This window comes from Diabrotica undecimpunctata, chromosome 10 (assembly GCF_040954645.1).
Source record: "Diabrotica undecimpunctata isolate CICGRU chromosome 10, icDiaUnde3, whole genome shotgun sequence".
NCBI classification, from domain to species: domain Eukaryota; kingdom Metazoa; phylum Arthropoda; class Insecta; order Coleoptera; family Chrysomelidae; genus Diabrotica; species Diabrotica undecimpunctata.
Genome location: NC_092812.1, coordinates 28,000,249 through 28,018,666, shown reverse-complemented (window position 1 = coordinate 28,018,666; position 18,418 = coordinate 28,000,249). Strand labels below are relative to the sequence as shown.

The 18,418-nt window shown below is 34.0% G+C and overlaps 1 protein-coding gene across 4 annotated transcripts in view; it reads right to left on the bottom strand.

The window, feature by feature from the left end:
- The window catches only part of LOC140452349 (uncharacterized), a 60,004-nt gene that overhangs the window by 18,555 nt on the left and 23,031 nt on the right, over positions 1 to 18,418 (bottom strand). For all 4 annotated transcript variants that reach the window (XM_072546553.1, XM_072546550.1, XM_072546554.1 and 1 more), the window contains exon 2: positions 3,087 to 3,288. In XM_072546553.1, the coding sequence (XP_072402654.1) occupies positions 3,087 to 3,212 (126 nt within the window). In that variant the 5' untranslated portion in view covers positions 3,213 to 3,288. The remainder of the gene's footprint in view (positions 1 to 3,086; positions 3,289 to 18,418) is intronic.

The window sequence follows — 18,418 nt, the reverse complement described above, 5'->3', positions numbered from 1 at the left end:
GATTTTTTTGTGGTTTCTCTATTTGAAAGTTTGATAATTTTGTTTGTAGATCGATGTTGCGTATTTTAGATTTTTTCTGCTGTTCATCTAGAGAGTTGTAACTGTCTTTTCGATTTCTTCCAGGTGGAGGAGTGCGGGCTAGGCAGGATTTTCTAATGGCTGGATTTATGTCCTCAATGCATTGGTAGCTAGTTGGTTCTTGGTTATCTAGTTGGTGATCCATAGTTTTCCACTAATTACAACTAGGAATTGTTAAGACATTCCGGCATATTTTGTTAATATACCGGACTATTTTATTTGTATTTATGTTAATAAATGTAGTAATTAAACTTGTATTAGTTCTTTGTTGGATAATTATGATAACATTGAACACAATCACTTTTTCGGTTGTTTTTAACTTTCTTGATAACAAATGGCTTATACTAATTATAGGTACTAATTACAAAAAGATAAGATAATTATACACAAGTACTTCTTCGATGCTTGTTTCCAACACGAAGGTTCGAACGAGACTGAAAACGACGTTCTTAAGATTAACTTTCTTCAAAGCTACTACCAGGTCCGTTCCACTTTGCTCGTCAGCAAGAATGTTGGAGAGTAGAGCTTTTCGATAGCACAGTTTTATGTTCTGGATGACAATCTGATCCATTGGTTGAATCATAGCTGTCGTGTTGGGTAGTAAGAACATGGCAAAAATTTTACCATCTTCACTACGAACTTCATTAGCGGATTGATGACCAGGACAGTTGTCCAGCAACAACACTGGCTCCTAAGGGAGGTTCACACGTGCAAGATGACGACGAACATCAGGGACGAATTCAGTTTTGAACCAATCCAAGAACAAATCTCTTGTCACCCGTCCACTTTTTTGCCCTCGATACCAGACGGGAAGCTCAACAGATTTGAATACACGCGGCTTGTTAGCCATCCCCACAACAATCAAACGAAGTTTGTGAGTCCCTGAGAAGCATTTGCTCAAGGCATAAGTGTGAAGGTTTCTCACTCTTCCGGGCATTACCCGAAAGTTTCTCACCAGTAATTTTGAAATGTCTAACTCCATGACGTCGTTTGAAGTTGTCCAACCAACCCTTACATGCGCTAAAACCTTGATGATTTGGTGACATTTCACGATGGAAATGACGGGCTTTTTCACACAACATTTTACCACTCACCGGAACATGCTTTCTCCGCTGTTGTAGGAACCACATGAATAACGCACTTGCTATCTTCGGATATTCGGGGGGTTTGATGGTTTTCCTCTCTCTTGGACCGCTTTCCATTTCGCTGACGAACTTTTCTTTGTTCTTCTTAATGTCCGTAATGGTAGATTTGCCAATACCGAACTGTTTTGAAATGAAACTGTAGCTAGTGCCTTGCTGTATCAACTTGAGAATTTTGGTCTTTTGTTCGATATTCAAAGTCACGTGTTTACGTAGAGCCATCGTGATACGAAAGCACTAACAGAACTAAATAATATGTAGGCGGGCAAAGAAAGTAAAAAACCAATGTCAAAAAAAAACAGACATCCAAGAAAAGGCTGAGAAAGCGACAAAAGCCATGTGTGTTTGCGGAAAATTGAACTAAAATTATACAGAAAAGAAACGAACAAGCTTTCGCAGCCACCGCAGCCAAAAGTTTGCAAAAAGCAAAAAATAGAAAAGAAAAAGGCAAAGGCATAAACCAAAACGACGCTTCAAATCAAAAAGACACGCCAAAAGTACTATAAAAGTAAATGCAAAAGGGCAAAGCTACGAAAACAAAACCGCCGGTAATAATACTGAAATCTGTTAGAGAAAGCCAAAAGATCCGGCAAAGACAACAGAGTAATATTCACGAATAAATTTGCCAAATCAGGTAGATCGATAAATATCCAAACTAACGATAGAGAAGGGTATCTATCCTTGGTAAGATTGGAACAGTACAACGCAAAAAATCAAATCGAATGGATAGCTTTAAGGAAAGGCATTAAGGCAAAAGTCTCAAATAAGATATCTAAAAGGCTCGATAAGAAAAAACTCCCCCTATTCTTAGTAACAATCAAAAAAAAGAGGAAGACAACTTAAGAAAAATAAACAACTTGTGTTTTATGAGAATATGCCTCGAAGATGAACACAAAATAACAAAGATATCATGGAATGCTATAATTACAAGGGTTTTTCCACGGCTCAAAGTCCTGCCACTGTGGCTCCAAGTATGTAAAATGCGCTGAGGAGCTCCTACGCAGCGAATATCAAAAAGACAAGATCACAGACCCCAAATGTGTAAACTGCGGCAAAGCGCACACCGCAAATTACAGGGGCTGCTGGAAAGTGCCAAAACAAAAAATAAATAACACTCCAACAATAACAAGGAGTATAACTATCAACGCTCCAACCGCACATTAACTCCGCTAACAAGAGCTACGCGCAAGCCACAAAAAAGAATAAAACTGCAAGGAACTAACGAGACTAATGATAGCTGAGATAAATACGTAATAGTCAAACGGAACCAGTAATAGAAGTTGAAAAAACAATTATTCGGTAAAGAAAAACCCAGGGTGTTCCATTGCCTAGGACACCCAAAGTAACGATCAGTTGATAAGCGTCCACATCTTAAGTCACACGTTGGGGAGGAGTGGTGGTATAGCTTGGGGGTCATATCGAAGTGTGGCCGGTTTGATCCTCTGGTCCCACTGTATAATGGTACAGACATGTTGTTAGGGGCTTTGTTGAACGCGTGTGCATGTTTAAAGTCATGATGAGATGTTACAATAACAAACATATCGCCTTTCAATGGCCAGGAAACTTGCCTGATCTTAATGAGATTCAAAATGTATGAGTTGTAAAAGCTAGACTTAATAACAAGGATTACACAAAGAAATCGTTATAAAAAGCTAAGTATTTCTTTATTTAATTTTATTAGTTTCTCCTCTATTTATATCCTACAAACTTAATCGTTCGGATTTGTTTTGTTAAATTGTACACTCTGAATGATACACAAGACGTAATGCAGAGGAGTTGCCCAACTCAAATTTGGGTATGTCACATTAAGAAGAACTAGTAAATAAATATTTTATTCAGTCACATTTTCTACAAAAAAAAATTTACCTCAATTTGGTCCTCAGGCTTCACAATACAAACCAGATTATTGGGCTTTATTTTTAAGTCCAGAGGAACGGTTTGAACCGGCTGGATGAAATTGGACTGTTCTATAATTTCCGCCTGGGAATCCATTTCTTCGATCGAAATATAATCGGAATCGAAGATTGCGTGTATTCCTCTGCGCTGAATTGTGACACCAGAGAGTTATCTGGAAATAAAAAAAAAATTAAATCTAAGGCAGATTCTAATCTAAACTAATTCAGCATCTCTATATACATTGAATGAGGATCACATCAAAATAATCTTGCGAACAAAAACAAAATGCGAGATTACAGAAGGATTTCAAATATTTTTAATAAAAAGTTATGTCCGGTAAAAAAGTATATTCCGTTAAAGTCCGGATAAAGTCCGTTATAAAGTAAAAAAGTGTCCCGAATTTAAAATAACCATTTTTTTAGAGTTATTGCAATAGCTCATAAGAAAATGAAAAGGCAACTTCACAAGTCAAAAAATGGTAAAAAAAACAAAATAAAAAACTAATTTGTTGCCCTTCACTTCCAACAAATTAGTCTTTAGCTTAAATTAGTATAGCTGTATTACCTCCACGGTTGTTGATTACTGTCTTACATCTGTAAGGCAAACTCATGGTCAGATGGTCAATGTCTTGCTGCGGTATTCTGTTCCATTCCAATAAAAAGTCCTCAAACAGTTTCTGCACAATATTTTGTTTTAAAATGCGTTTGCCCAATATGTCCCATACATGTTCAATGGACTACCTCAGCTCTGACGTCACAATAGGAGGTGATTTTAAAAACCTTTCCAAACATTTCTAATTTGTGTGTAAGGTAAATGTGGGTACAGTTGACACTACCAGTAGTTGACATCATTAGTTTTGTTTTCATTAAAATAAATTGGTGTAAGTTACAAAGTTCCAGTCACCAGATGGTTGTAGTCTGTGGTTTCAGTCTACTTATATGTGAAGTTGGCAACATTAGTGTCAGCCATTTTGAAATTATTTCACTTATGGTAAAGCATGTTACACAGACTACTATTTTTTTGAGGAATACAAGTAGAAAATAAATAGGTAAGTAAACTTTTTTGTATGAATAAACTTATTTTATTTTAGTGGTATTAAATTCTTAGACCGTCGTGAGACAGGTTAGTTTTACCCTACTGATGACTCGTCGTTGCTATAGTAATCCTGCTCAGTACGAGAGGAACCGCAAGTTCGGACATTTGGTTGACGCACTTACTCAAGCGGGTAATGGTGCGAAGCTACCATCCGTGGGATTATGCCTGAACGCCTCTAATGCCGTATCCTTTCTAGTCAAAGGTGGCAACGATATCTCTTGAAGTTCCGAGAGTCGAAAGGCTCAAAACATGTGACTTTACTAGGCAATCGTAGTTCGCTACGATTGTCGCACAAGCCCTTATTTCCGTTGAGATTATCGGTTTACGGTGGGATCGATCCTTGCCAGTAGACCAGATCTTTAGACGGACGAACATGGGTATTATAATCTTTTCGATGTTGGAACTCGGAATTGTCTGTGTACTTAGTGGTATTAAATTTTAAATTTAACGAAATGCCCCTGAAGATGCTCTAGGATCGAAAGTACTTAGGCAAGATTTAATAGATAAACTGTGCTCGATATCTACCTTTTATTTGATTAAAATGATATAATATTTAAGTTACCGCAATTTCAGTTAGATGGAAGAGAACGAATATATTTTAGCTTCTAATGATATCTGTTAGTTCTAGAAGAAAGTATTTTGTCTGAAGAATATCTTGGTAAAAAATTTACGAGAAGATTAGAATTTTCTTTTAATTATATGTATTTCAAGTTGTATAATTTATTAAAGTCCCAATTACTCCCACATTTACTTATTTGTCCCATAAGACGTTGGAAATTTTGTTTTTTTTATTTGTTTGAAGAATAAATAAGGACTTTTAGTTATGAAAATTCATTCTGTGCGATTGGTATTATTTGTTTTTTGTAAATTTGTGAGGTAAGAATATTAAAGGATTAAGATATTTACTATGAATGTTCATATTTTAAGGTTATGTATGAATAAAACTTTAATAATTTTTTTACTGTATTTCAAGTTATTTTGTTGTTTTTATCAGTATGTATTAATCAATAGGGGAAATATGCCTATGATGGCATGCTTCCTTTGATGGCATATTGGCAACACATCCAAAAAAAGAAGATGGGTTGGCTGTTGGCTTCCAAAACTTTTAATGTTCCGGCTACAACACTCCGTAGATGTTTTTCAAACAACTCCGGTGGAAGAAAAGAAGATTTGGATGGCCAAAGAATTACACTACCTCCTTATCTTGGGCAAGAGTTAGCTACTCATGTGATTGATATGGAAACAAGATTTTTTGGTCTCACAACGCTAAATTTGAGACGATTAATTTTCGAACTTGCTGGGAGAAATAACATTAAACACAAATTCAACAAAACGACTCATCTTGCTGGATGGAAGTGGTTTAGGGGTTTTTTTAAAAAGAAATAGTACCATTTCACTCAGAACACCAGAAAATACATCTCTCGCGCGAGCACAAGCATTTAATAAGAACAATATTAAAGCATATTTTATCTCTTTAGCAAAAGTTTTAGATACATACAATTTTCAATCCAAAAATATATTCAACGTTGAATCAGTAGTACTGTTCAAACAAGGCCTCAAAAAGTGTTTGCAACCAAGGGACGGAAATAAGTTGGAGCACTGAGCAGTGCGGAACGAGGTCAGCATATAACAGTTGCATGTTCAATGAATGCAATTGGTACTTTTGTACCACGTGCATTTATTCTTCCCAGAAAAAGGTTCAAAAATAAATTAATGGACGCTACCCCACCGGGAAGTGTTGCTTTTTGCCAGGAGAAAGGGTGGATGTCTTCAGACATTTTTGTTCAATGGCTTAAACATTTTATTCACTATACCAAAGCTTCGAATGCGAACAAAATATTATTGTTAGATGGCCACAGTAGTCATAAGGGACTGGAAGTCTTACAAGTTGCAAAAGAGAATGTTATTGTACTTTTCTGCTTTCCACCACACTGTTCCCAGCGGGTGCAGCCACTCGACGTGGGCTTTTTTAGTTCTTTACAAACCTATTATAACCAAGAGATTCAAAATTGGTTAAAACAAAATACTGGAAGACTCGTTACGCACTTTCAAGTTGCTGAGTTGTTTAAAACAGCTTACCTTAAAAGTGCTACTCTTGCTAATGCCATAAATGCCTTTGAGAAAACAGGGTTTTAACCTTTTAATCCTGATATTTTTGAAGAATGGATGTTCGCTCAATCATTGGTTACCGATAAACCTATAGAGAGCAATCAAGATCGAACTCAAAATATCCATCTAAACAATCCAGATTATGATCTAGAAGAAAACCTAGAAAGTCAAAAGACAAAATCACCCACCTAAAGACTGTCAACGGGTCCTTCTAGAAAATACTCAACAGGGTACTCTTCATATAACAATCCAAGATTTATCACCCATTCCAAGAGTTTCGCAGTCAAACACAAAAAACAAAAGAAGGGTGGAAAAACAGGGGTAATAAATTCAACCCCTGAAATTGAAGAATTGAAAGATAAGGTTGTTGAAAAATAAAATGTAGAAAGAAGAAAACTGGCAAACAAAGTTAAACGACAAATAAAACAGAAGATAGAACCTAAAGGAAAAGCTACGTACAACAGTGGATTAGAACGGAAATCTGTGGATGACACTTTTCCTGAAAAACGAACATTGTACCGAATGGCAAAAGAAGGGATAGAGAGATTTTAAAGATGATGATGCAGACGTCGCTTGCTTGTATTGTAATGGCCTGTATTCCCTCTCAAAGTCGAAAGAATGCTGGATTAAATGTCAGGAGTGCCAATCCTGGTGTTACTCTGAATGCGCTGGGGTCGATAAAAAATATAAGATATTTTATTGTGATTTATGTTCTTAATTGTTTTAATGTGTGTGACTTTTTTATTTGTTGTATTATTGTATTCTTTGAATAAAATGCGAAAATTCCACTAAAACATATTTTTTTTCTATTATACTGTGCAGCCATGCCATCATAGGCAAGGAATGTGCCTATGATGGCACACTTGACATTTCTGATATTTCAGTTTTTTAATATAAAAATCCACATTCCCTTTGACCTTTATATGTCCAGCTAATTGGTACATTCAACTAAACTAGAAAAAAAAAATTGTAACAAATATGATGTATTTTAATAAAAAAAACGAGAGGTAAAGTTAGATATGCCCCTATTCAAATTGTCAAACGATGAATTTGATTCCGAACTGAAAAGGTATCATATCACTCGTGGAAATTATAAATCTCAGATAACAAAATTTAACCCTTAAGTACCATGGCGGGGTCAAAATTGACCCCCCGCGTTTTTAATGCCGTTTCGCTACCGAAATATAGATTGAGCATTGCGCGCTTTCTGCTAATCTTCGACCGGTAGGTGATTTATCGATCTACGAAAATTCCGTTAGTTTATCTGTTACTACTGCAGAGCTAGGCACGCATAGGGTCAATTTTGACCCGCTTATGGTATAAGTGTTTCTAGTGCAATTAACGAGTAATTTGAAATGGCGGGGTGTAGTCGCAATAAACGTCCTCTGACACAGAAAGAACTTGAAGAGGAGGGACAAAAAATTATGGACAATGGACTAGATAGTGACAGTGAGTTTTTAGACCAGGTTAGTGAACACAGTGATCACGAAACAGACAGTGAAGAGGAATGGGACGATGATGACGAAAAAAATTGGCAAATTAATAATTCCGAAACTGGTAGTGAATATTCGGGTGAAGAAAGTGATATAGCTGACTCAAGGGATGTGTTTTATGGCAAAAATAGGTACAAGTGGTCTAAAACTTCTCCCACCTTTTCTCGTACACGTAAGCATAATTTAATTAGTCATTTACCTGGTGTTATTGGAAAAGCTCGAGCTAGTATGCCAGAGAAACCAGTTGATGCTTAGGAATATATTATTAGCCACGATATATTGCAAGAAATTCTTGAGAAAACTAATGAACGAATAACTAATATGGCTTCTAAATATAATTTACACAATTTATCGTGTCAATATACCAATCATTTTGACATAATTGAATTAAAGGCCTTCTTAGGCTTATTATATTTAGCTGGGGTATTTAAATCCAATAATGAAGATTTAAGGTCTTTATTTGCTACGAATGGTACTGGCCGTGATATATTTCGAGCAACCATGTCACTAAACCGATTTTATTTTTTGCTTGGAAGCCTTTGTTTTGACGACCCAGCTACTAGACAAGAACGTATTGTGCACGGAGATAAACTGGCAGCTATATCCAATATTTTTAATATGTTTATAATTAATTGCCAGTCCAATTATAGCTGTGGTGAATATCTCACAATAGATGAAATGCTTATTGCATTTAGAGGAAGGTGCCAATTCAGGATGTATCTCAAAAATAAGCCAGACAAATACTGTCTGAAAATGCAGTGTTTAGTAGACTCTAAGACACATTATTTGCTAAATGGTTTTATATATACTGAAAAAGATACACGCAGAGCAAATCCAAAAAAGTTATCCATCCCACTCTAGATGTTTTGACACTTATTCCACCAATTTCTGGTACAAATAGAAACATAACAGCAGATAATTGGTTTTCGTCCATTGAGCTCATAAAAGAACTGAGAAGCCATAAAATTTCATATGTTGGAACTCTAAAAGGAAATAAAAGAGAGGTTCCTGCTGAATTTCAACCCCAAAAAAACAGGCCACCTAATTCTGCCTTATTTGGTTTTACAGGAAGCGAGAGCCTTGTATCTTTTGTTCCTAAGAAAAATCGTGCAGTGTTGTTAGTGTCAACTATGCATCATTCCAATACAATGGTTAATGGAAAACCAGAGATTATAAATTTTTACGAGACAAAAGGTGGGGTGGATTAATTGGATAAGAAATGTGCATGCTATAAAACTGGCAGAATTTGTAGATGGCCTCAAGTAATATGGTTTCGCATTTTGGACATTGCAGGATTAAATGCTAACGTAATTTTTAATGGAGTTCAGCAAAATCAAATAATGGAAAGAAGATTGTTTCTAACCACTTTAGGTCAAGAACTTATTAAGGCCCATTTAACTCGTAGAGCTCAGCAAACTTGTTTACCGAGAGAAATTCGTAGTGCCATTTTTAAAGTTTCCGGACTTCAGGAACCAATGCCTGCCGCAAATCCAGAGCCACAACGACGAAAAAAGAGGGGAAGGTGTAAAATATGTCCATATTCCAAAAACCAAAAGAAAGAAAGCTCATCGTGCTATAAATGTCAAGATTTTATTTGCAAAAATCATTCCCGCATACAGACGTTATGCATAAGCTGTGTTAAAAATTAAGGTAAAATCATGATTGTCATTTTTGAGATACGAAATCTAAATCGATTTTTTTTATTTTAGGTAGGAGCTATGATACCTAGATTTCACTATTGGATATAAAAAAACTGCACATTGTTATTATTTTTCTTATAATTCGAGAAAGTGCATAGCTATGTTAATTTGACTGAATAAAAAAGTTTTTTTTTAATAAAGTTATATCTAATTAACCAAATTCGTTTATTTTTATATAAATGTAAAAGTAGCTGTAAACAAAATAATTTAAAATAAAACAAGTTAAAAAAAGAATATTTTTGATACAAAAAACAATGGGGGGTCAAATTTGACCCTGCCATGGTACAAATGTTACTATTTTTGGCCATGGTAGTTAAGGGTTAAAAACTATCTGTCTTGACAGAAAAAAAAACAAAAGAAAATCCTAATTTTGCTCAAACTGCTCAAATTAAAATCAGATTATTAAAAATTGAACCTATCTTTTAATGACACCCAAATCCAGATAGAAACTTAGACACCCCTAATGATATAGTAAATGAGAACGAACGTCTAGAATTCGAAGACAGTTATTTTATTATCGTTTCTGAGTGTTAAACAATCATAAATGATTCAAACGATAAACATGTAAGCAATGTATAACTTTATATTTCAAATGCAGCAATACAAAAACAACACAATATTACACACATTACAACACATTAAATTAATGGCTATTTTTTAAAAATAAAGACATTATGAATCATTTATGCACAATGAACAATCTATACCTGATATAAAAAATTCCATTACCTATGTTTATAGGTAAAATCTCAAGCAGCGGACTTGTTAAAATCACCTTAAATATCAGCAAACAATAATTATAATGTCGCACGGAATCTGCTTGAAGAAAAATCACATAAAAGCTTTATTTGAACTAAAAACTGCTACAAAAGAATGCCAAATAGGAATTACGAACCATTCTAGATGGCATGAATCGACATTTAAAAGGATTACAAGTACTAGAGGAACCAGTAGATTTCTGGGACGCCTTAATAATAATTCATGTATTCTGGACAAAACTAGATTCGATAACTCGTCGTGAATGGGAATGTCAATACGCTAAACATAACAAAAAAAAAACAGAGAAATGTTTTGTAATTTTCTCTGAAAAATGCGGACTTCTTGAAAGTTTAAATATCCTAAGCAATCTCAACTAAATAAAGAAGTTTATTTTCAAGATAATTCTCCAGCTTGTTTTATTTTTAGAAAACTCATAAAAGTTAAAAAATTAAAAGTATGTAGCAATGGTTTACGTCTTTACGAAATAAACATTCAACTAACACGTACCGTTCTATGCACTGCAGAAAATGCGAAAATAAATATCTATTATTATCTCTATATCATTTTAGTTTCAATAATCAAAGTAACAATTTTATTATAACTTATCGAAAAGAAATGTATCCCACGATAATCATAATTGAAATTCCAATGCTGCCAATTCAACTGAAATTCCTGATTCTCCTGAAATTAGAACAAATTGTAATAATTCGTCAAGCATTCTTTTATTGTAAAATGTCTTAGTAGACATATCTGTCTGATCGTTATGAGAATATATTTTCTTGTCATGTATTACTTGATAACGGCAGCGAGTCAATATTTATCTCTTAAGACTTGTGTAAAAAATTAAATTTGAATACAACACCAATACAATGTTCTTATACGGGACAAAAAACCACTAACATGTAACAAACCGTTGTATCTTTTCAAGCTCGTCAATTTCCATTCAAAACAAATATAAATGTGTGTTTTTCCTAAAAATTACTAACAGAATACCCTCAAACCTTATTATGAACACTTCAAACTTAAATATTTCTTATATTTAATATTTGTTGACTATTGGTTGAATTATTGTTGACATAACCTTAAAAATGGCAGGAACATGTGGCAAATGTTCCAAGAACTGTGTTTTTAAAGAACCTAATAAAGATATACAGGGGAAGTTTTTGGTTACCCACGTTGCATTTGGTTGACATTAAGAATCTTCTGTAATTTATCAATAATGTTTACATTGTATTTTAATTGGGCGATTGGCCGTTAATAAATGAAATAAATAATCTGATATTTGCAGATCCAAAATTCTGATTGGTGCTGATAGCTTCTGGGCTCTGATGGTAGGTCAAATAAAACTTGGCAAGTATCTGCTTACATTGCAAAAAACTCAATTCGGTTCGATTGTCTCAGCATTATACATTCACCTTAATTCATACAATCCTCTAACATTTCTATGGCATGCAATCTAAGCCAAATTTTGGGAAATTAAAGAAATTAATGTTCCTAAATCTTCATCTTCAGATGATGTTCTTTGTGAAGAACTTTGTAAGAATACAACTATTAAAAACTCATTTGGTCAATTTATAACCAATTACCAATTCAGAAACCTACCTATGGCTACCAAATATCTATTCAACTTGGAGTTCTTCATCAAGTCGAAGCCTGTCTAAATTCCCGATTTTTATCCCAGCTTTCTAATGATCAAAGTGACTTACTGTCATTAACACCTGCACACTACCTAATTGGAGAACTCATTACTGCTTTATCTGACCATGACTATTCTACAACTAGGGAAAATACACTCCATCTCTGGAAGAGATGGCCTAAGGAATATATTTCCAAACTTCAGCAACGGTCTAAATGGAAAAGGACCTATCCCACAGTTTTCCAACCTGGAATTCTCGTCTTGGTTAAAGAAAAATTAGGTTAAATCCTGCTAATGAAATGGAAAATTCGTATTGTTAAAGCTGTTCATCCTGTTGCCGATGACATAGTCAGAACTGTTACCATTAGAACTGGCTCCACTATATACAAGAACTGCGACCTGCCGTGAAGAGATGGGTACTTCCAGATGATCTTCCCCTGACGGCCTCGAATTTTGACCGGATTTATAATTAAATGTAACAACTCACAAGAGAAAGTTACAGCCCATGAAATAGAAAAAGAATCCATTACAGTACAAGAAGTAAGCGAAATTTAGATATTTGTCCATCAGAAATGTATGTTCATCAGGAATATCCTTTTTTAGCTGCAACACCTGATGGACTCATAGGTAATAATATTATTCTCGAAATTAAATGTACAATTTCAGCAAAAGATTTATGTGCTAAAGATTCAATAGAGAGAGAGATACTAAAGTATATGGAAATGAAAGTTAATAGATATATTTTAAAGAGGAATCATGCATATTAGCTATCAAATTCAAGGGCAGTTTTTTGAAGCAAATAAAAATTTTTGTTACTTTTGCGTGTGGACCCTGAAAGGATTGATATTCGAGCTTATTGAAAAATATGAGCAATTATGGGAGCAAATGGTCAAACAGTTAAGAGAATTTTATTTTAACAATAATTATCTTCCTTTATTAATACAAGAAATAATTGACGAAAAGTAAGATTGCGGGTTTTCAATTTTTACATTTTTTATCCATAACAATACTTATAATATTTTATTTGGATGTGATTACATAGTTGTATAATGCCGGCTCATTGGGTATAAAATCATTTTTCTTCTTTATTTTAAATTACATTATTACTGTATAATAGGAATCGGGGTTTCTGTGTCCTCCAGCAGTTATTTAGAATATTCCCTGATTATTAAAATCATATCTATTCTGAATTTCATCGAATATTTCATTTTTTCTGTTACGAGAATTACCTTCGATATACAAGAAACAAGATGACGTTTTAATGAAATATTAGTCAACATTTTTGTAGTATTTGACAAAAGGCAAACTTCAGGATTTCGCAAAAATATGGAAAATTTTAGTAAAAATTGGAGAATTTTAAAATAATAATTTTCAATGACGTTGAAATACGTTGGTACATTTAAGATATCCTAAATATTGTTTAAACGATATAATAAGTAAACTATAGTCATACGTTAATATACAAAGTGTTTTAATTAAGAAAAAAATATTAAAAAAGTAAATATAACTAAAAAAAAAACAAAATTTAAGTGTGAAATAATTGCCTCAAATTAATGGTTAAGCAAATAAGAATGCCTAGAATGCTAACAGCCTAACAAATCATGTCCAAGAAATTACGTTATTTTTAAAAGTTAACAAAATAGATATATTATTAGTTTCAGAGAGTCATTCAACTGATAGAACAGTTATCAAAATTTCCTTTTACACAACATATTGTACCCACCATCCCGACGGAACAGCCCATACAGGATCGGCAATCATAGTCAGATCATCTGTTAAAGATAACATTTTACAAAGTTATTCCACACCTAATATTCAGATCATTTCAATCAGAATAGAAACATTCTCGTGGTCATTGATTGTCGCAGCTATTTATTCACCTCCCAGCCATAACATCCTAGTTGAAGAATATGACAGCTTCTTCCAAGCCCTTGGCTCACAATTCCTTCTAGCAGGCGATTGGAATGCCAAAAATACTCCATGGGATCACGACTAACTACAACGAAAGGTACAAATCTACATTGATCATTATAAAAAAACAATTCATTCTTCTTATCCACAGGACAACCAACATTCTGGCCAGCAGATTACGGATCTCCTAGATTTTGTAATATTTAAAATAGTCTAGTTTTGACCTAAGTTCGGACCATAATGCTAACATTAAGAACACCTATAATATACAATCAACAGCCATTCGACTATCTAACAAAAAAACAGACTGGGAACAATTTGAAAATACCATTAACCAGAATATAAGGTTAGATCACCGAATAAAAGAATCTGATGAGCTGGAATTTGCAGTACGAAAGCTAACGGCTGTAATACAAAACGCTGCTTGGACATCTACACCTATAAGTAAAAAGGGTAATCCTGAACACAACGATGTGCCATTACATATTAAAAAAATTCTAACCGAAAAAAGGAAAGCACATGCAAAATGGCAAAGGTCTCGAAATCTACTCGATAATCCACATTAAGCGTCAGCGCTACATAAAGCTCGTAATGACACCTTCAATTTTTATATTAACAATCTCTCTCAGGATGACTACCTATATAGAGAGCAACTAAAAAAATTCAAGAAACCGACACTACCAATTCCTTCAATAAGAAAACCCGATAGAAGTTGAGCGCAGACTGACAATGAAAAAGCTAATGTATTTGCAGAATATTTAGAAAATATATTTACTCCAAATTTAGGTCAGAACATAAGTGATGATGTATATCTAGATGCACCCTGCTAACTATCACCTCCAGTAATACCAACTCTTTCAAATCCCCAGGATACGATTTAATCGATAGAAGAATCCTAAAACATCTACCCAGGAAAGCAGTTCTCATGCATACTATTATCTACAATAGAATGCTGCAGTTAAGCCATTTTCCAATTCAGTGGAAATATGCTCATAATATAATGATTGGAAAGCCAGGCAAATTGCTTAAAGAACCTTCTTCCTATCATCCGATAAGATTGTTACCCTTGATGTCCAAGATATTTGAAAGAATCCTGCTAAATAGAATAAGCGAACCTGTACCACTCGAGAACATAATACCCGAACATCAGTTTGATTTCCGTCAAAAATATTCAACAATCCTACAGTAAATAAAATCAAGAAAAATTTGGAAGAAAAGGCTGTGTGTCTCAGTAGTTCTCAATACTCAGCATGCTTTTGATAAAGTCTGGCACAACGGTTTGCTATATAAATTAAAATCTTTACTGCCTAGCTATATGTAACTTATCCTGAAGTCCTATATTAACGAACGTTCGTTCCAAGTAAAAATCAATGATGATTCTTAACCTATCACTCAATTTAATCCGGAGTTTCTCAGGGAAGGAAAAAAAAATTCGGACACCCTGTATATTTTCAGACAACTTTAAATATGTCAGTATTTTCTATTATTAAGCTAGTATCCACAATTAAAATATTGTTTGGCTAAATTCATTAATTTCTGAGTTATTAATGTTTTAATAATGCCCTACAATTTACGAAAAATCGAAATATCTCCGGAATTACAATATTAAGGTACATAAAAAAATGTAGTAAAATACTGGGCGTTCCATAAAACAAACATAAGTTTGATAAGTCACACTGGTATATTTCAAAATAATTTTAAAATTGCCATTACATTCCGATTCAGTAATATCTGCAAATTTGATCATCTTTATTATTATAATAGTACAATAATAATTATAATATAATAATCATTTTATTTGAACTTTAATGTCTTGAAATACTTGGTATTTTCTATCAATAATAAACAATAAATAACATCTTATTAATTCACGTTTTAAATCAATTGTTTATCAAATGCACTATCAATAATTATTTAATAAACAATTCAAAATATTCCTGATACCGTGTCAAATATTTAGTAGCCTTGTCACCACCACATTCCGTTCGACTGAGTTTGCTGTATGACAAATATAGCGAATATTCTATTTGGAATATTCGCTATATCACCACGGACATGGTGTTACCAGTAATACATATTTTTGAAAGATTTAAATGCAGAATGAAAGATTACATTATTACCGAGGGCCAGAAATCCCTTAGAAAAAAACAAAAAGTTTCTTGTGAATGAGATATTTGAAATTAACAACACACTCAATTTTTTCTTCTTTTTCGCCCTCCCCTGTAATTTATTATATTATATATATATTATATATTTCGCCCTGTTCGCTGTGAATGTACTTGTGCAAAGGTGCATGGATGTTAATTAGCCAGTATATATGTATTTCTTGGATTACAACAAAGCCTTCGATAAGGTCAGACATAACCGTCTTATCGAATTACTTGAAAAGAAAAACTTAGATATGAGATACATCAGGATCATTAGCGTTATCTATTAAAATCAGATCGCTGTGGTAAAAGAGAACAACGTCTTTTCAAATGAAATAAAGATTGAGAGGAGCGTCAGGAAGGGCTGTGTCCTGTCTCCTACTTTGTTCAATTTGTATTCAGAGGAAATAATCCAGGAAGCACTAGAAGAACTAACTATGGGAATAAAAGTAAATGGCCGACCAATCAATAATATACAGTTTGCCGACGACACTATTTTATTAGCGGAATGTCTTGAAGATTTACAACAAATGGTTGACAGAGTCGTTAGAAGTCAGTGAAGAAAACGGACTGCCCCTAAACACAAAAAAAACACAATTTAGGGTAAACACAAAATATAAATATCTGGGTACAATAATTAACGAAAATAATGAGTACACAGAAGAGATTAAGGCAAGAATAGGACAGGCAAGAAATTCTTTCAACAAACTGAAAAAAGTACTCTGCAGCAGGAACGTTTCAATCTCTTTAAAGATAAGACTTCTGAGATGCTACGTGTTCTCCGTATTATTTTATGGGTTGGAGGCTTGGACATTAAAGAAAGATGTTTCGGACAGATTAGAAGCCTTCGAGTTATGGGCCTACAGTTGGGTGGATAGAGTCACGAATGTCGAGGTGTTGAGAAGAATGGGAAAAGATAAAGAGGTTTTAAATACAATTAAAGTCATAAAACTGCAATATCTGGCACATGTCATGAGGGGCGAGCGTTATAACTTGCTGCAATTAATAATACAAGGAAGAATATAGGGTAGAAGGAGTCGCAGAAAAAGACGCATCTCCTGGTTAAACAATTTGAGAGCTTGGTTTAACTGCACTTCTGCTGACCTCTTTAGAGCAGCGGTATCGATTCTTACAGGAGATGGCACATGAACAAGAAGAAGAATTTGTTAAAATAAACATTATAGAAGTTTTCAGGGACATTCGGCACTCGATAATAAAGTAATCTTTCATTTTGCGTTTCAATTTGTCAAAAATACTTATTAAAATTGAAAAACTGAGAAACTGAAACTGAGAAAATTATTTTTCTCAGGATTCGAATTGCAATTTGCCCAAAATTTTGAGCCTACGCTGTTAAAAACGAAGTATTGGAAAAATATTCATAGTGTAATTAATCCATACACTAATATTTGGAAATATTCATTGGCTTTTGTTAATATGCTGAAATAGGTTGCTTTTCAGTCCACAAACCCTTAATTTTAAATATAGACCAGGCGGTATATGTTTTGGTTTGGACAATAAGGGTGTTTTAGGACCGATACTGCCGGATAGACACGAAAAGAAATACAATTAAAATCCAACTTAAAGTGAGAATATCAGAATTATTATTAACAAACTAATAAGCAGAGGCTGGTACACAAAGAAAAAGGATGACGCCTCCGAAGAAAATGGATGAAATCGGTAAAAGATCTGAAATTGTTGGTACTCTATTGGAAAAAGAAATGGAAGAAAGACTAATAATGCTTTAGACCTCTTAAACTTGTTTAGCTGAAGTATATAGAAGGACTTCAGCTACTTCAAAATACATGGCGGGTTTTTGCCTGGATCCTAGCCTCCTAAAGAATTTCTCTCCAGTCGTCCCTATCCATCGCGTTTCTCCACCAAGCACGTATTCCCATATTTCTCATGTCTTCATCTATGTTATGAAGGAACTTTGTTCTGGGTCTTCCTCTTCTTCTCTGACCAATGGGTATTTTTCTAGCTGGGTCATTTTGTTCCATCCGCGTTACATGCCCTATGGCAGAAGGACTTCTGTGTCAGTATTTATTTTGTAAGCTGGTGTAATGCCATTATGGTATCGTGGCCACCTTCTTTATATAGTTTAGCTGGGAGATTATCTATTCCGGGTTATTTAGAGCATTAAAATGTATATTTGTGAATTTTTTCGGATGTTATAAAGCAAAGGATCTCTCAGGAAATTCGAAAAAACATATTTTTGCGATAGGGGACTCCAGTGGCCACCTAGGGAGCTACAAATTTGGCTAAAGGAGTTTGTAATGCACTCACAAACCCAGATTTGCCCATCTTTCGCGCTAGAGCCTTTATTAAAAATAATGTATGTATAACGTATATGGTAATTATTTATCAAGGGGGTAGGCCGCAAAAATGACTAATTTTTTGTGAACTTGGTCGAAAAAGTAAAAAAAAGTCTAAATTTTAACGTTCTTTGATGCAA